This window comes from Rhipicephalus microplus, chromosome X (assembly GCF_043290135.1).
Source record: "Rhipicephalus microplus isolate Deutch F79 chromosome X, USDA_Rmic, whole genome shotgun sequence".
NCBI classification, from domain to species: domain Eukaryota; kingdom Metazoa; phylum Arthropoda; class Arachnida; order Ixodida; family Ixodidae; genus Rhipicephalus; species Rhipicephalus microplus.
The window spans coordinates 74,614,828-74,631,621 of NC_134710.1; the positions used below are offsets into that span (position 1 = coordinate 74,614,828).

The 16,794-nt window shown below is 48.1% G+C and overlaps 2 protein-coding genes and 33 non-coding genes across 35 annotated transcripts in view; all 35 read left to right on the plus strand.

Annotated features, from left to right (window-relative positions):
• The window catches only part of LOC119176671 (unextended protein), a 418,752-nt gene that overhangs the window by 195,871 nt on the left and 206,087 nt on the right, over positions 1-16,794 (plus strand). The window lies entirely within an intron of this gene.
• Positions 17-1,853, plus strand: LOC119183275 (uncharacterized). The gene has a single exon (XM_037433638.2). It carries the CDS (start codon positions 150-152, stop codon positions 1,335-1,337), a length of 1,188 nt encoding a protein of 395 aa, XP_037289535.2. The 5' UTR covers positions 17-149; the 3' UTR covers positions 1,338-1,853.
• Positions 4,965-5,037, plus strand: TRNAI-AAU (transfer RNA isoleucine (anticodon AAU)). Its single transcript has one exon. It is a non-coding gene; the product is annotated as a tRNA-Ile (tRNA).
• On the plus strand, positions 5,176-5,248 carry TRNAK-UUU (transfer RNA lysine (anticodon UUU)). The gene has a single exon. It is a non-coding gene; the product is annotated as a tRNA-Lys (tRNA).
• Positions 6,010-6,082, plus strand: TRNAK-UUU (transfer RNA lysine (anticodon UUU)). Its single transcript has one exon. It is a non-coding gene; the product is annotated as a tRNA-Lys (tRNA).
• On the plus strand, positions 6,208-6,280 carry TRNAI-AAU (transfer RNA isoleucine (anticodon AAU)). Its single transcript has one exon. It is a non-coding gene; the product is annotated as a tRNA-Ile (tRNA).
• On the plus strand, positions 7,264-7,336 carry TRNAI-AAU (transfer RNA isoleucine (anticodon AAU)). The gene has a single exon. It is a non-coding gene; the product is annotated as a tRNA-Ile (tRNA).
• Positions 8,528-8,600, plus strand: TRNAK-UUU (transfer RNA lysine (anticodon UUU)). Its single transcript has one exon. It is a non-coding gene; the product is annotated as a tRNA-Lys (tRNA).
• TRNAI-AAU (transfer RNA isoleucine (anticodon AAU)) lies at positions 8,739-8,811 on the plus strand. The gene has a single exon. It is a non-coding gene; the product is annotated as a tRNA-Ile (tRNA).
• TRNAI-AAU (transfer RNA isoleucine (anticodon AAU)) lies at positions 8,950-9,022 on the plus strand. Its single transcript has one exon. It is a non-coding gene; the product is annotated as a tRNA-Ile (tRNA).
• TRNAK-UUU (transfer RNA lysine (anticodon UUU)) lies at positions 9,162-9,234 on the plus strand. Its single transcript has one exon. It is a non-coding gene; the product is annotated as a tRNA-Lys (tRNA).
• Positions 9,581-9,653, plus strand: TRNAK-UUU (transfer RNA lysine (anticodon UUU)). Its single transcript has one exon. It is a non-coding gene; the product is annotated as a tRNA-Lys (tRNA).
• TRNAI-AAU (transfer RNA isoleucine (anticodon AAU)) lies at positions 10,002-10,074 on the plus strand. The gene has a single exon. It is a non-coding gene; the product is annotated as a tRNA-Ile (tRNA).
• TRNAK-UUU (transfer RNA lysine (anticodon UUU)) lies at positions 10,424-10,496 on the plus strand. The gene has a single exon. It is a non-coding gene; the product is annotated as a tRNA-Lys (tRNA).
• TRNAI-AAU (transfer RNA isoleucine (anticodon AAU)) lies at positions 10,635-10,706 on the plus strand. Its single transcript has one exon. It is a non-coding gene; the product is annotated as a tRNA-Ile (tRNA).
• Positions 10,845-10,917, plus strand: TRNAI-AAU (transfer RNA isoleucine (anticodon AAU)). Its single transcript has one exon. It is a non-coding gene; the product is annotated as a tRNA-Ile (tRNA).
• Positions 11,057-11,129, plus strand: TRNAK-UUU (transfer RNA lysine (anticodon UUU)). Its single transcript has one exon. It is a non-coding gene; the product is annotated as a tRNA-Lys (tRNA).
• TRNAK-UUU (transfer RNA lysine (anticodon UUU)) lies at positions 11,269-11,341 on the plus strand. The gene has a single exon. It is a non-coding gene; the product is annotated as a tRNA-Lys (tRNA).
• Positions 11,481-11,553, plus strand: TRNAK-UUU (transfer RNA lysine (anticodon UUU)). Its single transcript has one exon. It is a non-coding gene; the product is annotated as a tRNA-Lys (tRNA).
• Positions 11,903-11,975, plus strand: TRNAI-AAU (transfer RNA isoleucine (anticodon AAU)). Its single transcript has one exon. It is a non-coding gene; the product is annotated as a tRNA-Ile (tRNA).
• Positions 12,114-12,186, plus strand: TRNAI-AAU (transfer RNA isoleucine (anticodon AAU)). The gene has a single exon. It is a non-coding gene; the product is annotated as a tRNA-Ile (tRNA).
• Positions 12,326-12,398, plus strand: TRNAI-AAU (transfer RNA isoleucine (anticodon AAU)). The gene has a single exon. It is a non-coding gene; the product is annotated as a tRNA-Ile (tRNA).
• Positions 12,751-12,823, plus strand: TRNAK-UUU (transfer RNA lysine (anticodon UUU)). The gene has a single exon. It is a non-coding gene; the product is annotated as a tRNA-Lys (tRNA).
• On the plus strand, positions 12,961-13,033 carry TRNAK-UUU (transfer RNA lysine (anticodon UUU)). The gene has a single exon. It is a non-coding gene; the product is annotated as a tRNA-Lys (tRNA).
• TRNAK-UUU (transfer RNA lysine (anticodon UUU)) lies at positions 13,172-13,244 on the plus strand. Its single transcript has one exon. It is a non-coding gene; the product is annotated as a tRNA-Lys (tRNA).
• Positions 13,370-13,441, plus strand: TRNAI-AAU (transfer RNA isoleucine (anticodon AAU)). Its single transcript has one exon. It is a non-coding gene; the product is annotated as a tRNA-Ile (tRNA).
• On the plus strand, positions 14,420-14,492 carry TRNAK-UUU (transfer RNA lysine (anticodon UUU)). The gene has a single exon. It is a non-coding gene; the product is annotated as a tRNA-Lys (tRNA).
• On the plus strand, positions 14,844-14,916 carry TRNAI-UAU (transfer RNA isoleucine (anticodon UAU)). The gene has a single exon. It is a non-coding gene; the product is annotated as a tRNA-Ile (tRNA).
• Positions 15,056-15,128, plus strand: TRNAK-UUU (transfer RNA lysine (anticodon UUU)). The gene has a single exon. It is a non-coding gene; the product is annotated as a tRNA-Lys (tRNA).
• On the plus strand, positions 15,266-15,338 carry TRNAK-UUU (transfer RNA lysine (anticodon UUU)). Its single transcript has one exon. It is a non-coding gene; the product is annotated as a tRNA-Lys (tRNA).
• Positions 15,477-15,551, plus strand: TRNAK-UUU (transfer RNA lysine (anticodon UUU)). Its single transcript has one exon. It is a non-coding gene; the product is annotated as a tRNA-Lys (tRNA).
• On the plus strand, positions 15,689-15,761 carry TRNAK-UUU (transfer RNA lysine (anticodon UUU)). The gene has a single exon. It is a non-coding gene; the product is annotated as a tRNA-Lys (tRNA).
• Positions 15,901-15,973, plus strand: TRNAI-AAU (transfer RNA isoleucine (anticodon AAU)). The gene has a single exon. It is a non-coding gene; the product is annotated as a tRNA-Ile (tRNA).
• TRNAK-UUU (transfer RNA lysine (anticodon UUU)) lies at positions 16,327-16,399 on the plus strand. The gene has a single exon. It is a non-coding gene; the product is annotated as a tRNA-Lys (tRNA).
• TRNAI-AAU (transfer RNA isoleucine (anticodon AAU)) lies at positions 16,539-16,611 on the plus strand. The gene has a single exon. It is a non-coding gene; the product is annotated as a tRNA-Ile (tRNA).

Consider the following 16,794-nt stretch of genomic DNA (forward strand, 5'->3'; position numbering starts at 1 on the left):
ATCTATCTACGCCTTCCTCTCCTTCGCTGTTTCACTTAATCTTTCTGACCATGAACGCACGAGATGACGCAACCTGAAACGGGTGCTGTCTGCCTGGCTAGCTCAGTGGATTCCACTTCCGGCCACGACAGTGAACGGACGTGTTTATCATGTGCTCCCGCGTAGGGGCGGTTTCAGCGGCCCGTGTGGGCCGCGGTATCAGGTGTACCGAAAAGCCAGGCGAAGATTTCCAGGTTGTTCTGCCTCAGCTGCCTTCAGGTGATTCCGTTTTGCACACGGTTTTTTTGCACGGAAACTTGAAAGCCAGGCCATATCGAGTGGAGCATGTCCGAGACAGCCTTGCTCGTCTTTCGCTGCTGCCGGAAGTGGTTGCCCTAGGGGCATACCAAATGAATCATGTATGGGCAGTGACGTTCAAGGATGATGAGGGTAAAAAGAAGATGCTGGCGGCGGAGTCTTTTGATCTAAAGGACCATCGCTGTATGGTGGTTGACCCCCGTGATCGAGGTGTGCGGCTGAAGTTGTACTGGCTTCTTCATGGCGTGCCGGACGAGGCTGTGCGAGTCGCCTTAACGCCCTACGGAAAAGTGACCGAGATAAGCAGAGATAAATGGAAGGTGCAGGGTTGCAATGATAAAGGTTCAACCACGCGGTCGGTCACGCTGAGGCTACACGCGGGCGTGTCCGTGGACGACCTGCCACACCAACTGCGAGTTGCGGAGGATATGGCGCTCGTCGTAATTCCTGGCAGAGCACCGCTATGCCTCCGATGCCGGGCTATCGGACACATTCGACGGGATTGCCGCGTGCCGCGCTGTGGGGTCTGTCGTCGCTATGGCCACGATGACGCCCATTGTGTGAGGTCGTACGCCAGCATTGCGGGCCCAGGCCAAACAGACGAAGTGTCTGAACACCTGATGGATGCCGTGGATGCCGAAGAAGCGAGCAGGGAAGACGGTTATACGGAAGGCCCTGCCACGCCCCCTGAACAGTCTTCTGGGGCCGCACTGGAATCTACCAATAAAGGAGACAAGCACTCTGGTGCGCCAGGAACGAATTTAGACACGGCAGCAGTAGAGAACGACGCTACAGCAGCGAGCAAGTCATCTTCAGCTGCGCGAGAGGGCGGCCCGGAAGCAACGGACGCCGAGATGACCAAGGCCGGTGCTATCGCTTTTAAGCGAGCTCGTGAAACACCTGACCGTACCGGAAATGTTGACACGTCGGCCATCAATGAACCTCCAACAAAGACGGCGACTGGTCGTCGGCCTACCTTTAAACCACGACCAAACCTGTCTCCTGACCGTAGGGGCACTCAAACGTCGGCCCCGCCGTAGCGGAGGAGACGTTCCGAGGCTTTCTACGCTGAGCACACGCAACCACTGTTGCGACGTGAGTATGACACCTGACGAAACAACCTTCAAGAAATGGCGACTAACTTTAAAACTGGTATTTGCATCGCGACGTTGAACTCAAGAGGCCTGTGTTCGCGCAGGAGACAATGCCAGATTAGTCGCATTTTGTTAGAAAACGACATAGACCTCCTGGCTGTACAAGAAACTAAAATGGAAAGTGAAGAACAAACGGAGCAAATGGTTCAAGTTTTTCGCTCTAGGTACAATGTCTGCGTTTGTCATGCTGTTGGGCGGTCAGGAGGCTGTGTCGTTTTCATACGTAGTAGTATCGCGGTTGTTGAAAATGTGTCTACCTGCGATAGCGGTAGGCTGGTTGTGTGCGACTTCAGTGTTTCTGGAATGCCTTGGCGCGTTGTGTGTGTTTATGCACCGAATAGATCGCACGAACGGGAATTTTTTTTCAGAGCGATTGAAGGATTCTTGAAAACGGAAAGAAATGTTGTGGTTCTAGGGGACTTCAATTGTGTCTGTAGAGCTGAGGATAAGACAACGAGCTTCAATGTGCGCGATAGAAGCGCTGAGCTATTGAATAAAATAGTGAACGAGACAGGGCTGGAAGATGTCGGTTATGTAATGACGCGAGAGGGTGAAGTAGGATATACGCACTTTCAAGGTCATTCGCACGCGAGGTTAGACAGAATATATTTGTCGGCAAAGTTGGTGCCACTATGCTCATCTTATCAAATTCAACATCTTAGTTTTAGTGATCATTGTCTGGTCAAGGTCAACATTGGCGAAAAACGTAAGGCTGCGAAGTTTAATTGGTTTCTATGGAAAATTAATGAAAAGCTGCTGCAAGATGAAATATTTGTCACAAAAACCAAAGAATGTCTTTCAAATGCTCTTCGTTTGGAGACCAATAACTTCATAGCTGTGTGGGAGCAAATGAAGTGTGATATAAAGATGATAGCGATTGAAAGAGCCTGTGTATTACGTAATCGGGAAAGGCAACAAGAGAGGCAGTTACAAAGCGAACTAGACTACATGTTAAGCGTAGAAAATGAAGTGCCGGGAAAATTTAAGAAAGAAATAAAGGAGGCGAAAGCAAAGCTCGAATTCATCGACGACGAAAAGTACCGCGGAGCAATGATAAGGGCTCGCACTGAACGGCTGTGGATGGGTGAAACGCCCACTAAGCGGGTGCTCAGTGAAGAAAAGAAACATGCAGCAAACAAAGAGATAAATGAAATTCGATACCGCAATTACATTACCCGGGACCGCGAACAGATAAAGCACGCCTTTGTCGAGTTTTATACGCAACTCCTTAGCCATACAATCAATGACCCCGAACGATTCAAAGAGGACTTTCTGACCCTTATGCCGAGATTGGAAGACTCTGAGCGGGAGCTACTGGAAGTAGAAATCACTGTGGCAGAAATTGAATCAGCTATAGATAACCTGGGTAACGGCAAGTCACCAGGGCCGGATGGGCTTGGTGCTGCCATATACAAATTTTTTAAGACAGAAATGGCACTGGCATTACACCGAGTGATCAGAGAATGCTACGACAAGCAGCAAACACCTCATTCATTTAGGACAGCACACGTAGTATTAATCCCCAAAACTGATGACCCCGCAAAGCTACTTTCAGTGGAATCCTACCGACCTATCAGTTTGAGCAACACTGACTATAAAATATACACGAAGGTCCTAGCAAGACGGCTCCAAAGTGTTGTCACATCCCTTGTCGGCCCGCATCAGACATGTGGGATTAAGGGCAGAACCATATTCACAAATATACACGTAACCAGAAGTATTCTAGAATGCTGTGATGCAAATAATGACCGCGTGGCCATGATTCAGCTAGACCTGCACAAAGCGTTCGATAAAGTCGTACATGAAATTTTGTTTTTATTGCTGGAACATGTGAATGTAGGAACTGTCATTACAGAAGGCGTTAGAATGGTGTATCATGACTGCAGGGCTAATTTAGTAATCAACAAAGAAGTAAGTGCTTCAATTCCTGTGCGCTCGAGCGTGAAGCAAGGTTGTGCCTTGTCGCCACTCCTTTTCGCGCTTTACTTAGAGCCCTTCTGTTTACGAATACTTGCATCACCAAGTATAAGAGGGTATACGTTTCTGACCAGTGGAATTAGAATTTTAGCCTATGCTGATGACGTCGCAGTGTTTTGCAGTGACAAAGAAAGTGTGCAAGAAGTTGTACGAATAGCTAGGGAATTCTGTGCAGCAACGGGCAGCGCAATCAGTTGGCCAAAATGTCTAGGCGTTTGGCATGGCCAGTGGCAAAGCACACCCGAAGTTTACTGTAACATGAATTGGAAAATCATGCCCGGAAAGTACCTCGGTGTGCCTTTGGATCACTACCGCAATGCTACGGAGTATTGGTCTGAGGAACGTCAACGCATTAAAAATTGTACTGATAAGTGGGGAGGTCGCAATTTATCAATGTTTGCAAAAGCGTCCGTGTGCAATGTATTTCTGATTGCAAAAGTGTTTTATGTATTACAAGTGTTAACCATGACCCGCACTTCGGTCCAGAAAATGCACCGAGTATTCGCGACCTTTATATGGGGGTCGCAGTGGGAGCGCACGAGCCGGTGCAATTTATTTCATAGGGTAAAATATTGTTGCATTGTCTCGTAACAATATGGTGGTCTGGGGCTTTTGCATTTGTTTTTTAAGCAGTTGGTGAGCAGATTCATGTTCGCTCGAGATCAAACTGACAATTTCTTGAGAACTGTGATCCAAGCAAGACTGCAGACCCCCTTATCTGATTTCGTCGTGTCATCTTTTTCCTTCGAAGCTGGACCACTCAGTCCTTATTTGCGAGAAGTAGTTACAGCTACACGCCTGCTCAAGGAAAGATTTTCGTACGAATACTTGTCCGACGTGACTAAAAAGAAACTGTATCGTGACCTTCTTGATGTCTTCCTGCCAGTGCCCGTCTACCGAGCTTCGTGCAGGCTAGGTTCTGAGCGTGACGTGTTTAAACGTGTTAAGAGAATGCCGGTCAGACCCTCTGTCAAAACATTCTTCTTTCAAGTGCATACCGGCACTCTCCCTGTACTGCCATGGCTAAAAAGTAAAGGGCTTTTTGTACCGTGGTCCGTCAACTGTCTAATCTGCGGCAAACCAGAAACGATAAATCATATCTTTCTCGACTGCCATGATGCTGTGTTCTTGTGGGACGTACTACAACGGACTATAAAAAAAGAACTACCTATCAACGCTTTTGGAATCCGTTTTCTTCCGTGTGCAGCTGCAGGGGAAGTGCCGAGTGACATGTTAATGTTGCTTTGCATGCATAGTGTGTGGAGGACAAGAATGGATGTTCGACATATGCGTGTAGACGCACGTTCAGCGAGAGACTATTTTGTTGAGAGTATGCTGTATACACGAGACGTGTTTAAAGCGCTGCCTGAACCCCCCGAGTGGTTACCTGTGCTCGACCAATTGGCTTCTGTGAAGCCTTTTTAAACCAAGTGCACTGGCCAAGTTGAAGCTGGTGTTTTAGTAAGTGTACATATTTTGTATGTATTTCCTTTGTTTGTGGTTATTAAAAGGCAATAAAGAAAAAAAAAAAAAAAAGCCCGGCTAGCTCAGTCGGTAGAGCATGAGACTAATAATCTCAGGGCCGTGGGTTCGAACCCCACGTTGGGCACTGCATTTTTTACTGATCTGTTCCCATGTTACACGGATTGTTTTCCAATCTTTCTTCGCCTTCCTCTCCTTCACTCTTTGACTTAATCTTTCTGACCATGAACGCACGAGATTACGCAAACTGAAACGGGTACTGTCTGCCCGGCCAGCTCAGTCGGTAGAGCATGAGACTTTTAATCACAGGGTCGTGGGTTCGAGCCCCAAATTGGGCGCTGCATTTTTTTACTGACCTGTGCCCATGTTACACGGATTGTTTTCCAATCTTCTAGCGCCTTCCTCTCTTTCGCTCTCTGACCATGAACGCACAAGATGACGCAAACTGAAACGGGTACTGTCCGCCTGGTAAGCTCAGTCGGTAGAGCATGAGACATTTATTCTCCGGGTCGTGTTTTCGAGCCAAACGTTGGGCGCTGAATTTTTTTACTAATCTGTTGCCATGTTACAGGAATTGTTTTCCAATCTTCCTTCGCCTTCCTCTCTTTCGCTCTGAGACTTAAGCTTTCTGACCATTAACACACGGGGTGAAGCAAACTGAAACGGATGCTGTCTGCCCGGCTAGCTCAGTTGGTAGAGCATGAGGCTTTTAATCTCGGAGTCATGGGTTGAAGCCCTAATTTGGGCGCTGTGTTTTTTTAATGATCTGCTCCCATGTTAGACGGATTGCTTTCCAATCTTTCTTCGCCTCCTTCTCCTTCGGTCTTTGACTTAAGCTTTCTGACCATGAACGCACGGGCTGACGCAAACTGAAACGGGTGCTGTCTGCCCGGCTAGCTCAGTCGGTAGAGCATGAGACATTTAATCTCCGGGTCGTGGGTTTGAGCCAAACGTTGGGCGCTGAATTTTTTTACTAATCTGTTGTCATGTTACAGCAATTGTTTTCTAATCTTTCTTCGCCTTCCTCTCCTTCACTCTTTGACTTAATCTCTCTGACCATGAACGCACGAGATGACGCAAACTGAAACGGGTGCTGTCTGCCCGGCCAGCTCAGTCGGTAGAGCATGAGACTTTTAATCTCAGGGTCCGGGGTTCGAGCCCCAAATTGGGCGCTGCATTTTTTTACTGATCTGTGCCCATGTTACACGGATTGTTTTCCAATCTTCTTGCGCCTTCCTCTCTTTCGCTCTCTGACCATGAACGCACGGGATTACGCAAACTGAAACAGGTACTGTCTGCCCGGCTAGCTCAGTCGGTAGAGCATGAGACTAATAATCTCAAGGCCGCGGTTCGAGCGCCCACGTTGGGCGCGGCATTTTTTACTGATCTATTGCCATGTTACAGGAATTGTTTTCCAATATTTCTTCGCCTTCCTCTCTTTCGCTCTTTGACTTAATCTTTCTGACCATGAACGCACGAGATGACGCAAACTGAAACGAAAACTGTCCGCCCGGCTAGCTCAGTCGGTAGAGCATGAGACTAATAATATCAGGGCTGCGGGTTCGAGCCCCAAGATGGGCGCTGCGTTTTTTCCTAATGTGTTGCCATGTTACAGCAATTGTTTTCTAATCTTTCTTCGCCTTCCTCTCCTTCACTCTTTGACATATTCTTTCTGACCATGAATGCACAAGATGACGCAAACTGAAACGGGTACTGTCCGCCCGGCTAGGTCAGTTGGTAGAGCCTGAGGCTTTTATATCAGAGTCGTTGGTTCCAGCCCCAAATTGGGCGCTGCATTTTTTTACTCATCTGTTCCCATGTTACACGAATTGTTTTCCAATCTTCCTTCGCCTTCCTCTCTTTCGCTCTGAGACTTAAGCTTTCTGACCATTAACACACGGGGTGAAGCAAACTGAAGCGGTTGCTGTCTGCCGGCTAGCTCAGTTGGTAGAGCATGAGGCTTTTAATCTCGGAGTCGTGGGTTGAAGCCCTAATTTGGGCGCTGTGTTTTTTTAATGATCTGCTCCCATGTTAGACGGATTGTTTTCCAATCTTTCTTCGCCTCCTTCTCCTTCGCTCTTTGACTTAAGCTTTCTGACCATGAACGCACGGGCTGACGCAAACTGAAACGGGTGCTGTCTGCCCGGCTAGCTCAGTCGGTAGAGCATGAGACATTTAATCTCCGGGTCGTGGGTTTGAGCCAAACGTTGGGCGCTGAATTTTTTTACTAATCTGTTGTCATGTTACAGCAATTGTTTTCTAATCTTTCTTCGCCTTCCTCTCCTTCACTCTTTGACATAATCTCTCTGACCATGAACGCACAAGATCACGCAAACTGAAACGGGTACTGTCCGCCTGGCTAGCTCAGTCGGTAGAGCATGAGACTAATAATCTCAGGGCCACGGGTTCGAGCCCCACGTTGGGCGCTGCATTTTTTACCTGATCTGTTGCCATGTTACAAGAATTGTTTTCCAATATATCTTCGCCTTCCTCTCCTTCGCTCTTTGACTTAATCTTTCTGACCATGAACGCACGAGATGACGCAAACTCGAACGAATACTGTCCGCCCGGCTAGCTCAGTCGGTAGAGCCTGAGACTAATATTATCAGTGCCGCGGGTTCGAGCCCCAAGATGGGCGCTGCATTTTTTTACTGATCTGTTGCCATGTTACAGGAATTGTTTTCCAATATTTCTTCGCCTTCCTCTTTTTCGCTCTGCGACTTAAGCTTTCTGACCATGAACGCACGGGATGACGCAAACTTTAACCGGTACTGTCCGCCCGGCTAGCTCAGTCGCTAGAGCATGAGACGTTTAATCTCAGAATCGTTGGTTCAAGCTTCAAGTTGGGCGCTGCATTTTTTTTACTGATCTGTTCCCCGGTTACACGGATTGTTTTCCAATCGCCTTCCTCTCCTTCGCTGTTTGACTTATTCTTTCTGACCATGAACGCACAAGATGACGCAAACTGAATTCGGTGCTGTCTGCCCGGCTAGCTCAGCCGGTAAAGCATGAGACTTTTGACCTTAGAGTCGTCGCTTCGAGCCAAACTTTGGGCACTGTATTTTTTTACTAATCTGTTGCCATGTTACACGGATTGTTTTCCAATCTTCTTTCGCCTTTCTCTCTTTCGCTCTGTGACTTAAGCTTTATGACCATGAACGCACGGGGGGACGCAAACTGAAACGGGTGCTGTCTGCCCGGCTAGCTTAGTCGGTAGAGCATGAGAGTTTTATTCTCATAGTCGTGGTTTGGAGCCCCACGTTGGGCGCTGCATTTTTTACTGATCTGTTGCCATGTTACACGGATTGTTTTCCAATGTATCTACGCCTTCCTCTCCTTCGCTGTTTCACTTAATCTTTGTGACCATGAACGCACGTGATGACGCAAACTGAAACGGGTGCTGTCTGCTCGGCTAGCGCAGTTGGTAGAGCATGAGGCTTTTATATCAGAGTAGTTGGTACCAGCCCCACGTTGGGCGCTGCATTTTTTTACTGATCTGTGCCCATGTTACACGGATTGTTTTCCAATCTTCTTTCGCCTTCCTCTCTTTCGCTCTGTGACTTAAGCTTTCTGACCATGAACGCACGGGGTGACGCAAACTGAAACGGGTGCTGCCTGCCCGGCTAGCACAGTCGGTAGAGCGTGAGACTTTTAATTTCAGGGTCGTGGGTTCGAGCCAAACGTTGGGCGCTGAATTTTTTTACTAATCTGTTGCCATGTTACAGGAATTGTTTTCTAATCTTTCTTACCTTCCTCTCCTTCACTCTTTCACTTAATCTTTCTGACCATGAACGCACGAGATGACACAAACTGAAACGGGTACTGTCCGCCCGGCTAGCTCAGTCGGTAGAGCATGAGACTAATATTCTCAGGGCCACGGGTTCGAGCCCCACGTTGGGCGCTGCATTTTTTACTGATCTGTTCCCATGTTACACGGATTGTTTTCCAATCTTTCTTCGCCTTCCTCTCCTTCACTCTTTGACTTAATCTTTCTGACCATGAACGCACGAGATTACGCAAACTGAAACGGGTACTGTCCGCCCGGCTAGCTCAGTCGGTAAAGCATGAGACTAATAATCTCAGGGCCGCGGGTTCGAGCCCCACGTTGGGCGCTGCATTTTTTTACTGATCTGTGCCCATGTTACACGGATTGTTTTCCAATCTTCTTTCGCCTTCCTCTCTTTCGCTCTGTGACTTAAGCTTTATGACCATGAACGCACGGGGGGACGCAAACTGAAACGCGTACTGTCCGCCCGGCTAGCTCAGTCGGTAGAGCATGAGAATTTTAATCTCAGGGTCGTGGGTTAAAGCCCCACGTTGGGCGCTGCATTTTTTATTGATCTGTAGCCTTATTACACGGATTGTTTTCCAATCTTTCTTCGCCTCCCTCTCCTTCGCTCTTTGACCTAAACTTTTTGACCACGAACGGACGGGGTGACGCAACATAAACGGGGGCCGTCTGCCCAGCTAGCTCAGTCCATAGAGCATGAGGCTTTTAATCTCAAGGTCGTAGGTTCGTTTCCACGTGGGCACTGCTTCTTTTAATGATCTGTTCTCATGTTACACGGATTGAATTCCAATCTTTCTTCGCCTCCCTCTCCTTCGCTTTTTGACTTAAGCTTTCTGACCATGAACGCACGGAGGGACGCAAACTGAAACGGGCGCTGGCTGCCCGGCTAGCTCAGTCGGTAGAGCATGAGGCTTTTAATCTCAGGGTCGTGGGTTCGAGCCCCACGTTAGGCGCTGGTTTTTTGACTGATCTGTTCCCATGTTACACGGATTGTTTTCCAATCTTTCTTCGCCTCCGTCTCCTTCGCTCTTTGACGTAAGCTTTCTGACCATGAACGCACGGGGTGACGCAAACTGAAACGGGGCTGTCTGCCCGGCTAGCACAGTCGGTAGAGCATGAGACTTTTAATCTCAGGGTCGTGGGTCTGAGCCAAACGTTGGGCGCTGAATTTTTTTACTAATCTGTTGCCATGTTACAGAAATTGTTTTCTAATCTTTCTTACCTTCCTCTCCTTCACTCTTTGACTTAATCTTTCTGACCATGAACGCACGAGATGACAAAAACTGAAACGGGTACTGTCCGCCCGGCTAGCTCAGTCGGTAGAGCATGAGACTAATATTCTCAGGGCAGCGGGTTCGAGCCCCACGTTGGGCGCCGCATTTTTTTACTGATCTGTTCCCATGTTACACAGATTGTTTTCCAATATTTCTTCGCCTTCCTCTCCTTCGCTTTTTGACTTAATCTTTCTGACCATGAACACACGGGGTGAAGCAAACTGAAACGGGTGCTGTCTGCTCGGCTAGCGCAGTTCGTAGAGCATGAGGCTTTTATATCAGAGTCGTTGGTACCAGCCCCACGTTGGCCGCTGGTTTTTTTACTGATCTGTTCCCATGATACACGGATTGTTTTCCAATCTTTCTTCGCCTCCTTCCCCTTCGCTCTTTGAATTAAGCTTTCTGACCATCAACGCACGGGGTGACGCAAACTGAAACGGGTGCTGTCTGCCCGGCTAGCGCAGTCGGTAGAGCATGAGACTTTTAATCTCAGGGTCGTCGGTTCGAGCCAAACGTTGGGCGCTGTATTTTTTTACTAATCTGTTGCCATGTTACAGGAATTGTTTTCTAATCTTTTTAACCTTCCTCTCCTTCACTCTTTGACTTAATCTTTCTGACCATGAACGCACGAGATGACACAAACTGAAACGGGTACTGTCCGCCCGGCTAGCTAGTCGGTAGAGCTTGAGACTAATAATCTCAGGGCCGTGGGTTCGAGCCCCACGTTGGGCACTGCATTTTTTACTGATCTGTTCCCATGTTACACGGATTGTTTTGCAATCTTTCTTCGCCTTCCTCTCCTTCACTTTTTGACTTAATCTATCTGACCATGAACGCACGAGATTACGCAAACTGAAACGGGTACTGTCCGCCCGGCTAGCTCAGTCGGTAAAGCATGAGACTAATAATCTCAGGGCCGCGGGTTCGAGCCCCTCGTTGGGCGCTGCATTTTTTTACTGATCTGTGCCCATGTTACACGGATTGTTTTCCAATCTTCTTTCGCCTTCCTCTCTTTCGCTCTGTGACTTAAGCTTTATGACCGTGAACGCACGCGGGGACGCAAAGTGAAAGGGGTGCTGTCTGCCCGGCTAGCTTAGTCGGTAGAGCATGAGACTTTTATTCTCAGGGTCGTGGGTTCGAGCCCCACGTTGGGCGCTGCATTTTTTTACTGATCTGTTCCCATGTTACACGGAGTGTTTTCCAATCTTCCTTCGCCTTCCTCTTTTTCGCTCTGTGACTTAAGCTTTCTGACCATGAACGCACGGGATGACGCAAACTGAAACACGTACTGTCCGCCCGGCTAGCTCAGTCGGTAGAGCATGAGACTTTTAATCTCAGAATCGTTGGTTCAAGCCCCAAGTTGGGCGCTGCATTTTTTTACTGATCTGTTCCCATGTTACACGGATTGTTTTCCAATCTTCCTTCGTTTTCCTCTCTTTCGCTCTGTGACTTAAGCTTTCTGACCATGAACGCACGGGATGACGCAAACTGAAACGCGAACTGTCCGCCCGGCTAGCTCAGTCCATAGAGCATGAGACTTTTAATCTCAAGGTCGTAGGTTCGAGCCCCACGTTGGGCGCTGCATTTTTTACTGATCTGTTGCCATGTTACACGGATTGTTTTTGCAATCTATCTACGCCTTCCTCTCCTTCGCTGTTTCACTTAATCTTTCTGACCATGAACGCATGAGATGACGCAAACTGAAACGGGTGCTGTCTGCTCGGCTAGCGCAGTTGGTAGAGCATGAGGCTTTTATATCAGAGTCGTTGGTACCAGCCCCACGTTGGGCGCTGGTTTTTTTACTGATCTGTTCCCATGTTACACGGATTGTTTTCCAATCTTTCTTCGCCTCCTTCCCCTTCGCTCTTTGACTTAAGCTTTCTGACCATCAACGCACGGGGTGACGCAAACTGAAACGGGTGCTGTCCGCCCTGCTAGCTCAGTCGGTAGAGCATGAGACTAATAATCTCAGGGCCGTGGGTTCGAGCCCCACGTTGGGCACTGCATTTTTTACTGATCTGTTCCCATGTTACACGGATTGTTTTTCAATCTTTCTTCGCCTTCCTCTCCTTCACTCTTTGACTTAATCTTTCTGACCATGAACGCACGAGATTACGAAAACTGAAACGGGTACTGTCCGCCCGCCTAGCTCAGTCGGTAAAGCATGAGACTAATAATCTCAGGGCCGCGGGTTCGAGCCCCACGTTGGGCGCTGAATTTTTTTACTGATCGTTTCCCATGTTACAGGAATCGTTTTCCAATCTTTCTTTGCCTTCTTCTCCTTCGCTCTTTGACTTAATCTTTCTGACCATTAACACACGGGGTGAACCAAACTGAAACGGTTGCTGTCTGCCCGGCTAGCTCAGTCGGTAGAGCATGAGACTAATAATCTCAGGGCCGCGGGTTCGAGCCCCAAGATGAGCACTGCATTTTTTTTACTGATCTGTTCTCTTGTTACACGGATTGTTTTCTAATCTTCATTCGCCTTCCTCTCTTTCGCTCAGCGACCTAAGCTTTCTGACCATGAACGCACGGGATGACGCAAACTGAAACAGGTACTGTCCGCCTCGCTAGCTCAGTCGCTAGAGCATGAGACTTTTAATCTCAGAATCGTTGGTTCAAGCCCCAAGTTGGGCGCTGCTTTTTTTTACTGATCTTTTCCCATGTTACACGGATTGTTTTCCAATCTTCCTTCGCCTTCCTCTCTTTCGCTCTGTGCCTTAAGCTTTCTGACCATGAACGCACGGGATGACGCAAACTGAAACGCGAACTGTCCGCCCGGCTAGCTCAGTCGGTAGAGCATGAGACTTTTAATCTCAGGGTCGTAGGTTCGAGCCGCACGTTGGGCGCTGCATTTCTTATTGATCTGTTCCCATATTACAGGGATTGTTTTCCAATCTTTCTTCGCCTTCCCCTCCTTTGCTCTTTGACTTAAACTTTTTGACCATGAACGAACGGGGTGACGCAACATAAACGGGGGCCGTCTGCCCGGCTAGCTCAGTCCATAGAGCATGAGACTTTTAATCTCAAGGTCGTAGGTTCGAGCCCCACGTTGGGCGCTGCATTTTTTACTGATCTGTTGCCATGTTACACGGATTGTTTTCCAATCTATCTACGCCTTCCTCTCCTTCGCTGTTTCACTTAATCTTTCTGACCATGAACGCACGAGATGGCGCAAACTGAAACTGGTGCTGTCTGCCCGGCCAGCTCAGTCGGTAGAGCATGAGACTTTTAATCTCAGGGTCGTGGGTTCGAGCCCCTAATTGGGCGCTGCATTTTTTTACTGATCTGTGCCCATGTTACACGGATTGTTTTCCAATCTTCTTGCGCCTTCCTCTCTTTCGCTCTCTGACCATGAACGCACGGGATTACGCAAACTGAAACAGGTACTGTCTGCCCGGCTAGCTCAGTTGGTAGAGCATAAGACTAATAATCTCAGGGCCGCGGTTCGAGCCCCACGTTGGGCGCTGCATTTTTTACTGATCTGATGCCATGTTACAGGAATTGTTTTCCAATATTTCTTCGCCTTCCTCTCTTTCGCTCTTTGACTTAATCTTTCTGACCATGAACGCACGAGATGACGCAAACTGAAACGAATACTGTCCGCCCGGCTAGCTCAGTCGGTAGAGCATGAGACTAATAATATCAGTGCCGCGGGTTCGAGCCCCAAGATGGGCGCTGCGTTTTTTACTAATGTGTTGCCATGTTACAGCAATTGTTTTCTAATCTTTCTTCGCCTTCCTCTCCTTCACTCTTTGACTTATTCTCTCTGACCATGAACGCACAAGATGACGCAAACTGAAACGGGTACTGTCCGCCCGGCTAGCTCAGTCGGTAGAGCATGAGACATTTAATCTCCGGGTCGTGTTTTCGAGCCAAACGTTGGGCGCTGAATTTTTTTACTAATCTGTTGCCATGTTACAGGAATTGTTTTCCAATATTTCTTCGGCTTCCTCTTTTTCGCTCTGCGACTTAAGCTTTCTGACCATGAACGCACGGGATGACGCAAACTTAAACCGGTACTGTCCGCCCGGCTAGCTCAGTCGCTAGAGCATGAGACGTTTATTCTCAGAATCGTTGGTTCAAGCTTCAAGTTGGGCGCTGCATTTTTTTTACTGATCTGTTCCCATGTTACACGGATTGTTTTCCAATCTATCTACGCCTTCCTCTCCTTCGCTGTTTGACTTATTCTTTCTGACCATGAACGCACAAGATGACGCAAACTGAAACCGGTGCTGTCTGCCCGGCTAGCTCAGCCGGTAAAGCATGAGACTTTTGACCTTAGAGTCGTGGGTTCAAGCCCCACGTTTGGCGCTGCACTTTTTTATTTATCTGTTCTACGGATTGTTCTCCGATCTTTCTTCGCCTTCCTCTCCTTCGCTCTTTGACTTAAACTTTCTGACCATGAACGCATGGGGTGACGCAAACTGAAACAGGGCCTGTCTGCCCGGCTAGCTCAGTCGGTAGAGCATGAGACTTTTAATCTCAGGCTCTTGGGTTCAAGCCCCACATTGGACGCTGAATTTTTTCACTGATCTGTTCCCATGTTACAGGAATAGTTTTCCTATCTTTCTTCGCCTCCTTCTCCTTCGTTCTTTGACTTAAGCTTTATGACCATGAACGCACGGGGTGACGCAAACTGAAACGGGTGCTGTCTGCGCGGCTAGCTCAGTCGGTAGAGCATGAGACATTTAATCTGAGGGTCGTGGGTTCGAGCCAAACGTTGGGCGCTGAATTTTGTTACTAATCTGTTTCCAAGTTACAGGAATTGTTTTCTAATCTTTTTTCGCCTTGCTCTCCTTTACTTTTTGACTTAATCTTTCTGACCATGAATTCACGAGATGACGCAAACTGAAACGGGCACTGTCCGCCCGGCTAGCTCAGTCGGTAGAGCATGAAACTTATAATCTCAGGGTCGTAGATTCGAGCCCCACGTTGGGCGCTGCATTTTTTTACTGATCTGTGGCCATGTTACACGGATTGTTTTCCAATCTTCTTGCGCCTTCCTCTCTTTCGCGCTGTGACTTAAGCTTTCTGACCTTGAACGCACGGGATTACGCAAACTGGAACGGGTACTGTCTGCCCGGCTAACTCAGTCGGTAGAGCATGAGACTTTTAATCTCAGGGTCGTAGGTTCGAGCCGCACGTTGGGCGCTGCATTTCTTATTGATCTGTTCCCATATTACAGGGATTGTTTTCCAATCTTTCTTCGCCTTCCTCTCCTTCGCTCTTTGACTTAAACTTTTTGATCATGAACGAACGGGGTGACGCAACATAAACGGGGGCCGTCTGCCCGGCTAGCTCAGTCCATAGAGCTCGAGACTTTTAATCTCAAGGTCGTAGGTTCGAGCCCCACGTTGGGCGCTGCATTTTTTACTGATCTGTTGCCATGTTACACGGATTGTTTTCCAATCTATCTACGCCTTCCTCTCCTTCGCTGTTTCACTTAATCTTTCTGACCATGAAAGCACGAGATGACGCAAACTGAAAGGGGTGCTGTCTGCCCGGCTAGCTCAGTCGGTAGAGCATGAGACTTTTAATCTCAGGGTCGTGGGTTCGAGCCCCACATTGGGGGCTGCATTTTTTTACTGATCTGTGCCCATGTTACACGGATTGTTTTCCAATCTTCCTTCGCCTTCCTCTTTTTCGCTCTGTGACTTAAGCTTTCTGACCATGAACGCACGGGATGACGCAAACTGAAACACGTACTGTCCGCCCGGCTAGCTCAGTCGGTAGAGCATGAGACTTTTATTCTCAGGGTCGTGGGTTCGAGCCAAACGTTGGGCGCTGAATTTTGTTACTAATCTGTTTCCAAGTTACAGGAATTGTTTTCTAATCTTTTTTCGCCTTCCTCTCCTTTACTTTTTGACTTAATCTTTCTGACCATGAACGCACGAGATGACGCAAACTGAAACGGGTACTGTCCGCCCGGCTAGCTCAGTCGGTAGAGCATGAAACTAATAATCTCAGGGTCGTGGATTCGAGCCCCACGTTGGGCGCTGCATTTTTTTACTGATCTGTGCCCATGTTACACGGATTGTTTTCCAATCTTCTTGCGCCTTCCTCTCTTTCGCTCTGTGACTTAAGCTTTCTGACCTTGAACGCACGGGATTACGCAAACTGGAACGGGTACTGTCTGCCCGGCTAGCTCAGTCGCTAGAGCATGAGACTTTTAATCTCAGAATCGTTGGTTCAAGCCCTAAGTTGGGCGCTGCATTTTTTTTTACTGATCTGTTCCCATGTTACACGGATTGTTTTCCAATCTTCCTTCGCCTTCCTCTTTTTCGCTCTGTGACTTAAGCTTTCTGACCATGAACGCACGGGATGACGCAAACTGAAACACGTACTGTCCGCCCGGCTAGCTCAGTCGGTAGAGCATGAGACTTTTAATCTCAGGGTCGTGGGTTCGAGCCCCACGTTGGGCGCTGAATTTTTTTACTGATCGTTTCCCATGTTACAGGAATCGTTTTCCAATCTTTCTTTGCCTTCTTCTCCTTCACTCTTTGACTTAATCTTTCTCACCATTAACACACGGGGTGAACCAAACTGTAACGGTTGCTGTCTGCCCGGCTAGCTCAGTCGGTAGAGCATGAGACTAATAATCTCAGGGCCGCGGGTTCGAGCCCCAAGATGAGCACTGCATTTTTTCACTGATCTGTTCTCTTGTTACACGGATTGTTTTCTGATCTTCATTCGCCTTCCTCTCTTTCGCTCAGCGACTTAAGCTTTCTGACCATGAACGCACGGGATGACGCAAACTGAAACGGGTACTGTCCGCCTCGCTAGCTCAGTCGCTAGAGCATGAGACTTTTAATCTCAG

Coding starts and splice junctions, on each gene's coding strand:
- LOC119183275 (XM_037433638.2), top strand. CDS start 150: ATGTGCTCCCGCGTAGGGGCGGTTTCAGCGGCCCGTGTGGGCCGCGGT.